Here is a 10,784-nt window from a genome sequence, read left to right on the forward strand (position 1 = left end):
ACTCGATAACTATCCATTATTGAGCTTTGTACCCTTTACATCTTTTGTTCAGTAGGTAATAAGCTACAACATATGTAAAAACCAATTTATTTGACCGGGACCGATTTTCCATATGATTAGTGCGGGGTCCTTTGCTTGGATTAATTTTGGATACATATTAAACAATATAATTTCCTTTCAATTGTTGCTTTATGCTACCTAAAGCTCAACTCATACATAATAGTTCCCAGACTTACTATTTAAATATACATATACAAAAATTAATGACTACTTTAAATAATGAAAGATCTACTTATTACTAAAACCATCTATCTTCAATAGTTAGGCACTAACAGTTTACGTATGTTAAAATGTTTTATATGCTTATCTTTACCCAAATATGTGACAGCTTAGTCAATTTTCCACCATTGTAGATGCCCCTTCTTCTTTCTACGATAACCTGTAAATAAAATAAATTTATAATATAAAAAAATACTATTTAAGAGAAAATTGGTTTGAATTAAAATTGGATACGTATAATACAATTTTCCTTTCAATTGATACTTTGTTACTGAAACTACATCTCAAATATAATAGTACCCAAGCTGACTATTTAAATATACATACTAAACAATTAATGACAATTTTAACCCTTAGCGCTCCGTACGTTTTTGTACCACTGCCTACCACCAACTCCGCCACATTTTCGCAGCGGAACGTGTGAGAAGAAGGAGTCTTATATTAAGTGAGAAAAATTACACGTGCTTGTAAACGTTTTTGATTTTATTTATTTTATACATATGCACTTTCGTCTTGTAATAAAAGATAAATTTTAAATTTTGTATTTCACCATGGTATGATATCTTTTGAAACAATCTCCCATGTGCATTCTGGGTTTATTTGGGCAAGTGTCACAATATTCACTTGTTTGACGCCTGCCATCCCTTTGTTTCCTTGTAGAGCACACAACACAGTCCCTTTTTGAACCTTTCCTCATTATGTGCAGTTTTCCGTTTAGTCTGATTTCAGAAATTGATGTAGAAACTCTTGTTCTCTCCTGACGAAAATCTCCTACGAGTTGATCGACTAAAATTTTCCTGTACTTTAAGTGCGTCAATGCTTTCTCATTTTTATTGTGCTGTACAGTTTTATATAAGATGTACGAATTAATGATTGATATCTCCATTCCCCAAAAGAATAGTTTTCGCCACCACTTAAGTGACATCCTCAAAAAGCAATAACATGAGGCGTATTGATCAGCCCGATCAACACCACCCATCGACTTTGTGTACCCGACAGCTACACTTGGCTTTTCAATTATTTCGTTTGCACCCCCTCGAATAAATCTATTAGTGGTTATCATTCCAGCATTATGCCAGTTACTCAATAACGTTACTATTCTGTTATCCCTCCAAGCTAAGAGCATTGTATTTCCTCGTTTGTATGCGACAGTTTTTTTTTTAATTAATTTTGGTTTCTTCAGGCTTGTTGGAACACCTTTTCTGTTAGTTTGTATGGTACCGGTTAAGTGGCACTTCAATTTTCTTAATTCTTCAGCTAAGGGTATACTAGTGTAATACCTGTCGGTATGCATATGATATCCTTCTGCGGTAGGTACCCGATCTAATAATTGTTGGTACAGATGCAAGGTAATTCTGGTACTGACCAGTAAATCTCGCCTTGGCAGATTTTCGGAAGTGATACTTCCATAATATGGAAGAATGCTATAGACATATCCAGTTTCGGAATCTGCTAGAACGTATACTCGAATGCCCCACTTGGTAGGTTTATTGGGATTGTACGTGATGAAACTTATCTTTCCTTTAAATTTGACTACAGATTCGTCAACGCATATATTTTCTCCAGGTATAAAATAGTCTGAAAATCTTGAGTTTATAGGTTCTAAAAAATTAGATGCTCGTTGAATACGTGTTCTAATATCATTTTTCGCTGGATCCGGTGTTTTTAAATGCAACATCCAAAATATTTGCATGATTCTCTTTCTTGTAAATATTGTACTAAAGAAAGGGATGTGACTATTCTCCTTAACTGACCAGTATTCCTGCATATTCGCCAGAGGTATCATACCCATATTGATAATAACTCCAATAAAAGCCCAAAACTCATCCTCTTCGACCGCACGCCATGTTTGCCAAATAGAATTACTAGATATTTCTTTATACCTTAGAACATTTTCTGCGTAATTGTTGGTTTCTTTTATAATTTCATTTACCAATTCGTTTGTGAAAAATAATTTAAAATATTGTATTGGCTGTACAATATTTGTAGGAATTTGTGGTCCAATGACCTTTGGCGATACATTAAAAGGAATTCTATCCGGCATATCTATTTCTTCCGTGACATCACGCCATTCATCTAAGTCTTCCAGCGACTCTTCGCTTTCACTTTCAATAACCATCATTCGTCCTCTCTTTGGTGGTATAATTTCAGAACCACTACTTGAAGTGTTAGAATTACAATCATCATTGTCTTCCACAATATCTTTTAACACTCGAAAATCAAACACATCTTCACTATCACTCAACTCCATATCCTCATCATAATAATTATTTTTCTCCATGTTTCTAACTATATAATAAGCCAAAAAATAGTTCAAACAAGACAGTAGAGAGACAGAGCATGTTTTAATTACACATAACAATTGCCAACGCCGACAATTCCGGAACATCCTAAACGTAATCATGTTAAAAACATTGGGCTCCGCAGCGGAGCCTACGGAGCTACGAAACAAATGACGGATGGCTCCGTAGCGGAGCCAACGGAGCGCTAAGGGTTAAATGATGAAAAATCTATTTATTACTTAAACCTTGTATCTTCAATAATTATAGGCACCAACAGTTTACGTATGTTAAAATTTTTTTCTGCATACCTTTATGTAAATATTTGAGAGTTTACCCAATTTTCCACTATTCTAGATGCTCCTTCTTTCTGACATATCCTGTAAATAAGACAAATTTATTATATAAATAATGCTACTTAAGAGAAAATTGGTTTGAATTAAAATTGGATATGTACGTATTATAAAATATAATTTTCCTTTTAATTGTTGCTTTGCTACATAAAGCTCATATCAAACATAATATAATTTAATAATTTTATAATATCCACAAATGGCTCATACTCAACATACAGCTGCTGGATACAAATTATTTCTACTATTTTTTTCCATTCGGATGCTTGTTGTTGCATTATTTAAGAATATATTGCCTGGCAATCATTTTATAAGAATATAATAACAATGCAAGAGGCTATGAACCGAAAATGTGATAATATTCAAATTTCCACTAGCTGCAGGTCACAAATTAAATTGAAATAAGTATCTCAATATTATTGTATTAGAGTTTATTGATAAGCATCATGTATCACTATATACCAAAAAGAATTCTCCAACATAATCTGAAATTAATACAAAAAAATATATCTGTAAAAACATGAATATGTATTTATATATTTTAATATTTTTGTCTTACAATTTTATAGATTTTACGCAATGTAAAATACCAGGCCTCTTTTTAGTCGAAATCTATATTTATCATCCTCCGTAGCATTGTCTAATTGAATGATTTTCTAATATCCATAAATGGCTCATACTGGAGTCTGGCCGGTGATGTTGTCGTGTGCGGACGTGTTATTCTATGTTCCAGTGTGCGATACCATAAATAGATTCGTTATAAGTGACTTAATTTGTGAAATTTTAAGTTTACAATAACCTGGATCACAAATTATTCCAGTTTAATTCAGCTTCTCCTTTAATATAACCTTATATCTGTTCGCTGCGGTGCAGTGATTCTGATATAATGTCCTCCTTAAACAGTGAAATTTCTAACGGTCAGGATGTGCTTCTTACTTCTTCGGCTTTACATAAACCTGAAGTATCTTCAAACGTTGTACCAATTCCTTCTACTCAAAGTTACGCAAAGGTTGCTCAAAACTCGACATTTCCTAAAAAAGAGGAGGCTATTATCCTGGATGCAATTAACGATGTTCCTGTTAAGGAGTACATTTCTGCAGTTGGCACGATTGTTGGCCCTCCTAATGTTAAATTTGCATCTAGAATCTCTAATAATAGAGTTTGCATTTTTCTCGCTAATAAGCCTATGGTTGATAATTTTACATCCAGCAATAAGACAATAAAAATTGGAGCACATATAGTGACCGTCAGACCCTTTGTCGCTAAATCTGTAAGGGTTATTTTGTCGAATGTTTTTCCGACCATACCACACTTTGTTATTGAAGAAGAACTTAAAAAGCTAAACATTAAATTAAGCTCTTCGTTATCCTTCGTTAAGGCCAGTCATTCAGATGCTACATACGCTCACGTACAAAGCTTCAGAAGACAGATTTTTGTTTCTCCTGAAGAAGTTTACAAGATACCAAATAATCTTCAAATTAATTTTGATGAAACTAATTTCTGGATATTCTTGTCAACGGAAAAGCCTATATGTTTCATTTGCAAGAGTGATGATCATCTTGCTAATAAATGTCAACAACAATTAGCTCAATTGTCCTCCTCTGATATCAACTCTAACTCATCTTTACTACAAGATACAAACAATAATAGTGACAATGTTGTCAATCCTACACAACGAAGTGTGGTGACTAAGAGACCGCCTCCATCCGATAACTCTAATAGTAGTACTAACCAGTCAATTTTAAATGAATGTGCTACCAATGATACTGAAAATTCTTTACCCCCCATTATGTCCAATACCAATACTGTGAAACCTAAAAAGAAATCCAGAAAAATAGAAACCACACTACGATCGCGTTCACAATCGCCAATATCTGAAGATTGGCTCGTGAACTTAGAATCTATTGAGGAGGCTACGGAAAAAGGATTTACAAATAGCTCATACCCTCTTAATTTTAAAAACTTAAAAGATTTCTTGACTCAATCAAAGGGTAAAAGTGAAGTAACATCTATAGCCACTACTTTCACTCAAGAGCTTAGTAGTTTAGCTCATATGCTAAGAGAACTCTACCACCTCTTAAATGACCGTTCAACTAAAAACTTGTTCACAAGAATAATTGGTAAACTCGAAGCATCCGCTGTGTGGAAGGACTGTGATAGACAAAGTGCTGATATGGAGTTGGAATCTTAGTTATAACTTTATCGAGCTTTACTTAAACTGTTTACTGCATGTATTTATTTGCTTATATTAACTATAATTCTCCTATGACATTTGTTCTGAAATCTGGCATTTCTTGTGCATTCTGGAACTCCAGAAGCATTATTAAACGTAAAGAGGAATTACAGAAGCACATCATGTCATTTGATATATTCATCGTTGTGGAATCTTGGTTAAAGACGCAAAATAAAATTAATTTTGCAGGATACAATTCCTACAGACAAGATAGAGATACTAATGCCTCCTCTGGGGGAGGCATTATATTTTTTATCAAGAAATCTTTATTTTTTAATAAACTGGATGAAATCAGTTTGAATAATAACAAATTTGAGACGTGTGGTATCACTATTATTAACACTAATCCAGCTGTTAACATTATAGCCTTATATAGAATACCTGGCTACAGCACGTCCGAGAATGAATGGTCTAACCTTATATCAGATCTTAAGATCAGTGAATCCTGCATTATTGTGGGTGATTTTAATGCAAAACACACTGCATGGAACTGCTCTTCATGTGATACTAACGGAGTTAACCTTTTAAATGCCCTCGAATCATCTGATTTCATCATCCATAATACTGAAAGTCTTACCCATATAGACTATTACAGAAATAAATATTCAAACATTGATCTCATTCTTACTACACCAAATTTAGTCAACCTTATTACGTCCTCTACTTCTGATGACACATGGGGTTCTGATCATTTCCCAATTTCGTTTAAAATACAAGGAGAAAAGTCGATCTACAAACATCATAACTCAAAATTAACGACAAAAAAAACTGATTGGTCTACTTTTTTTAATCTACTAGAAGACGAATACAATAACATTCATAATGTGGTGCATGCTGAAGAGGAAGTGGAACATAAATATCAAGCCGTTATATCACTAATTACCAAATGTATAATTGCAAGTACACCTCCAAAACCTCAATGTAAATCATACCATCATAAAAATCCAGTGCCCTGGTGGGATTCTGAATGTGATTCTGTACTTAGATGCAGAAAGGCTAGACTTAAAAAATGGCAACATACTAATTCTATGGAGGACTATATCTTATATAAAAAAGCAATTGCAATAGCCAAAAAAACCTTCAAACAGAAGAAAAAACCAACTTCAGGAACTTCGCTGAGAGCATCAATTTAAAAACAGATCCTAAATATGTATGGAGAATGTGCAAAATTTTTAAGAACAAATGGGCCTCTACGGCTGAATTCAATACTCCCTTTAACCTTCTTAAACATCAAGAGTCTATAAATTCAGCGTTAGAAAAACTATTTTCCCCCTATGTACCCACTGACCCCGACTATCTTCCTGCCTGTTCAAGCAATAAATTTTTGAGCGATTCTTTTCTCTTTTCCGAACTTACTTATGCTTTAAATAACAGTAAGGAAAAATCAGCTCCTGGAAGAGACAACATTGAATACAAGGCTATAAAGTTACTGCCACATAAACTGAAAATGGATTTGCTCCATTTGTTTAATGAAATGTACAGCTTGGGTATCTTCCCTTCTGACTGGAAAAATTATAATATTTTCTTTATTCGTAAAAGCAACAACATGGGTGTCCGTCCGATTTCTCTTTCTTCTTGTCTTTGCAAAACCTTTGAGCGTATGATTCAAAACCGTCTTCAATGGTGGATTGAAATTGAAAACATTCTACCAGAAACACAATCAGGTTTTCGGAGTAACAGATCGGTAACTGATAACTTGATTGCCATGACAATTAAAATTCAAGAAAGCTTTAGCAAAAATAAAGATCTTTTAGCTTGCTTTCTTGACATTAATAGTGCCTTTGATAACGTTATTCCTTCAATTCTATTTGATAAATTAGCTGAAATTGGTTGCCCATCTAACCTTGTTAAATTCGTTAATTTTCTAATAAATGACAGGAAAGTTTATTTTTTCAATTCCTTTTACGTTAAGGAGGAAGAATATAGATCTTTCAAAGGTCTGCCCCAAGGTGGGGTGCTCAGTCCTCTCCTATACATTATTTATGTCAAGGACATCATGAAGAATATTGATCCCAATGTTTTTAATTTGCAATTTGCTGATGATATTGCAATTTATAGTCCAGTGTCCTTTTCGTCTTCAACAAAAAGGAAACTGCAGTCCTCTATTCGTACAGTGCAACAGAATCTATTAGAATTTGGCTTAAAACTTGCTCCTCATAAATCTATCCTTGTTCACTTTAATAATAAGAATATTCCTCCTGGCATATCCTCAATTACAATAGGTTCAGATATTATTAAATCCTCTCCATCGGTTAAATTTCTTGGCATTATATTTGACTATAAACTTAGTTTTAAAGACCATATTGACTATATTATATCCATTTTCTATAAACGCTTAAATATAATTAAATTTATCAGTTCGATTAGGTGGGGATCCGATCCTGACACACTTTTGGTATTATATAAAAGCTATATTAGATCCTTAATTGAATATAACAGTTTTCTTTTCTACCCTAAAAACCCAAAACTTGCTTTATCTTTTGAACGTCTCCAATTTGCTGCTATCAGAATTATCCTAGGCCTTAGAATAAGCACTCCAACTAATATTCTTATTGGTGAAAGTAAACTTCTTACAATCAAGGAAAGATCACTTTTTCTTGGGAAAAGTTACTTGACCAAAAGGTTTGCATCAAAAGGATCTCTCACATACCACGTTTTCACGAATTTTAATTTAAAGTATATTAATTTTATTTTAAACTCCACAAAGACTTCACAAGTCTTATTATTAACTAGTTTAGTGGAACTCTTGCCACTCTTTAAAACTATAATTGACTACAATTATCTTCCTACCACTATCCATGACTATAGTATTAATTTCGTTCAAATACCAATTATTACTGACTTGGGTCTACAAATAAAGAGCAGTCCATACGCAAAAAATATTTTCCTTGATCATTATATGAACAGAGCACCAGGTACCATTACCATTTTTACTGATGGTAGCAAACTGAATAATAATAACAACAGCAATAATTCTGGAGGGGTTGGTGCCGCCCTAGTTTCTCCTGAACTTGACGCTGCCCTTACTTTCAAACTTGAAAATGAGGCTTCAATTTTTACAGCTGAATGTTTTGCTCTTCTTCAAGCTACAAAACTAGCAGTAAATCAATGGCCTAAGCAAGTTCATATATATTCTGACTCCTTGAGCGCCATAGTAGCCCTCAACACTATCTATCTCAACAAATTAAAAACACACCCCTTCTTGAGAGAAATTAAAGAGATCATTTATAATAATACTTCTCTACACATATCAAGGCATAACAATATTAACTTCTTCTACATCCCTGGTCACAAAGAAATTCCATTTAATGAAAAAGCTGATCGTTTAGCTAAAGAAGCTGCCCTTTCTAATACAGTTGATCCCTCCGATTTAATAAGAATTCCTTTCACAGATCTCAAACCCTTTTTTCGTTCACAAGCCAGACACAATGATTCTAAGTTAATTTTAACTGAATCTAATTCCAAAGGGACTGCTTATTTTAAATATTTTTATAAGCAATCAAGTCGACCGTGGTTTTCTAAGGTTAACTTACCTAGAAAACTTATAACTTTTACTTGCAGAATCCGTTCCGATCACTATCATTTGAACTCGTCTTTGCAAAGAATCGGTTTTATACTTGATGGCGGTTGTCAGTGTGGATTCAATAAGCAGGACATAGATCATGTGCTTTGGAATTGCACGATATTTGAGGAGGGGAGACAAATTATGACGGATGCCTTACGCAAAAAAGGTTTTTCTTCTCCTTATTATTTGTCCTCCTTTTTGGAAAAGCCTAATTTAAATGCTCTACAGATCATTTTTAAATTCATTATGTTTCATAATCTATGTATCTAGGATAGATGGCACTTTAATTTGTCAAGTTAAGAAAAGAAAAAAAAAAAAATTTAATTAATTAACATGTCAATGTTGTCTCTTAATTTTATTTTCTGTAACCGAACAAATGTAATTTAGTTTTAATAACTTTGTGTTAATTTAGTTCTATTTTCTCTTGTGGTTAAATATACATCGAAATATATGTATGAAATCCTTAAATAAAAAAAAAAAAAAAAAATGGCTCATACTCTACATAATCACCACGTTACCAAAATTGGCTCAAATGATGTAAAAATGACTGGATTTCTGGTCATAATGACGTCATCTCGACCAATCTTGCTACTGGGGCAGCTCCTGGATACAATTTGATAACTTCTATTTTATTTTCCCATTCCGATACTTGTTGTTGCATTTTCGAAGAATATATTACCTGCCAATCATTTTATAAGAATATAATAACAATAGTTTAAAATATTAATGGTATATGACTGCATATAAGTATATAAAAGTACTTATATAGATTCAATTTTTAAACATACGTACAAACCAAGTTATGGCAAATTTAAATGATGAAAGAAGATTTATTTTGTTAATACAACCTTCTAACCTTATTGAAATTAGTCACAAACAGTTACTGTATGTCAAATTATTCTTTCTGTCTACCTTTATATATTTATCATTCTCATTGATCTTCGATTATTCCAACTATTTCTTGCATATTTCCAAAACAATCTGCTATTTAGGAAACAATAATAATATTCACTAACATATATAACAGAAAGACTAAGACTGAATTAAATCTAAATATTAATTGTTAAATGTTATTTACTTTCTAATTTGTCCATCGTAATCCATTATATCTGATTTAAATAACCTGAGTAAGCTTGAAGTATATGCTGGTATACAACTGCATATATAAATATATAAAAATATCTAGATTCAATTTTTAAACATACGTACAAACCAAGTTATGGCAAATTTAAATGATGAAAGAAGATATATTTATTAATACAACCTTCTAACCTCATTAAAATTATAAGTCACAAAAGATCAAAGTATGTTTAATTCTTGTTTCTGCATACCTTTATATATGTAATCTGTTCGATCTGCCATTCGTTCATCTGCTTTCTGCATTTTCCTAACACAATCTGTAATTTTGAAAACACATACTATAATAATAATATTGATAAACACATTTAATATTAAAACTGAGTAAATAAAAATCAAATATTGAAAAATGTTATTTAACCTTTAATTTGTTCTTCAAGATGCATTGAAACTAACCTAAATAATCTGCGCGTATTAAGGGTTATAGACTATACCACAACTATTTTCCTTGTTTTGGCATCATTTTTTAACCAATTACTTTATTAATTGGAATGTGATGAGCGTTTATAAACGCATGGTTTTCTATTAGTTACTCTATTTTCTGTAACCTATGAAACAAAGAAATCACAAAGTACCATTGCTCAAATATTTAAATATTTGTTCTAACAAACAATACTTATCTAATTGTTTTCTGGATCACTGCCATATAATTGAGTAATCCAAATTTTAACTATGAATTCACGTGGAAAACTCACGTGCGAATCATACTAACAAAACGAACACTTCGATGGATACTACATATACGTCGCGCCTGCGTTGCGGCCATATTGGAATCTGTTTCACAACTATAGCACGAACACATTCGGACTATATCGGAAGAGTGGTGAAGAAGGACAGAAGATGTCGTTGATAGGCTTCTATTGTGAAAGAGTGAGACTTCCGAGCGAGGCAACAATTTTCGGGCGGAAGAAGAAGAAAAGCTGAAACTAAAATAGCTG

General features: G+C 32.7%; 2 protein-coding genes across 2 annotated transcripts; one reads left to right on the forward strand and one right to left on the reverse strand.

Moving 5' to 3' along the window:
• Nucleotides 1-811: 811 nt before the first annotated feature.
• On the reverse strand, nt 812-2,560 carry LOC136781617 (piggyBac transposable element-derived protein 4-like). The gene has a single exon (XM_066740511.1). It carries the CDS (start codon nt 2,558-2,560, stop codon nt 812-814), a length of 1,749 nt encoding a protein of 582 aa, XP_066596608.1.
• A 4,130-nt stretch (nt 2,561-6,690) lies between these two features.
• LOC136781618 (uncharacterized) lies at nt 6,691-8,979 on the forward strand. The gene has a single exon (XM_066740513.1). The coding sequence runs from the start codon at nt 6,691-6,693 to the stop codon at nt 8,977-8,979; it is 2,289 nt and encodes a 762-aa protein (XP_066596610.1).
• The last annotated feature ends 1,805 nt before the right edge of the window (nt 8,980-10,784 follow it).

The sequence above is a fragment of the Prorops nasuta genome, unplaced genomic scaffold (assembly GCF_024137725.1).
Source record: "Prorops nasuta isolate Cenicafe-Biocafe unplaced genomic scaffold, Cenicafe_Pnas_1.2 PNAS00023, whole genome shotgun sequence".
NCBI classification, from domain to species: domain Eukaryota; kingdom Metazoa; phylum Arthropoda; class Insecta; order Hymenoptera; family Bethylidae; genus Prorops; species Prorops nasuta.

What these genes read in the sequence shown, in the direction of transcription:
- LOC136781618 (XM_066740513.1), top strand. Translation starts at nt 6,691, where the DNA reads ATGGGTGTCCGTCCGATTTCTCTTTCTTCTTGTCTTTGCAAAACCTTT.
- LOC136781617 (XM_066740511.1), bottom strand. Translation starts at nt 2,560, where the DNA reads ATGGAGAAAAATAATTATTATGATGAGGATATGGAGTTGAGTGATAGT.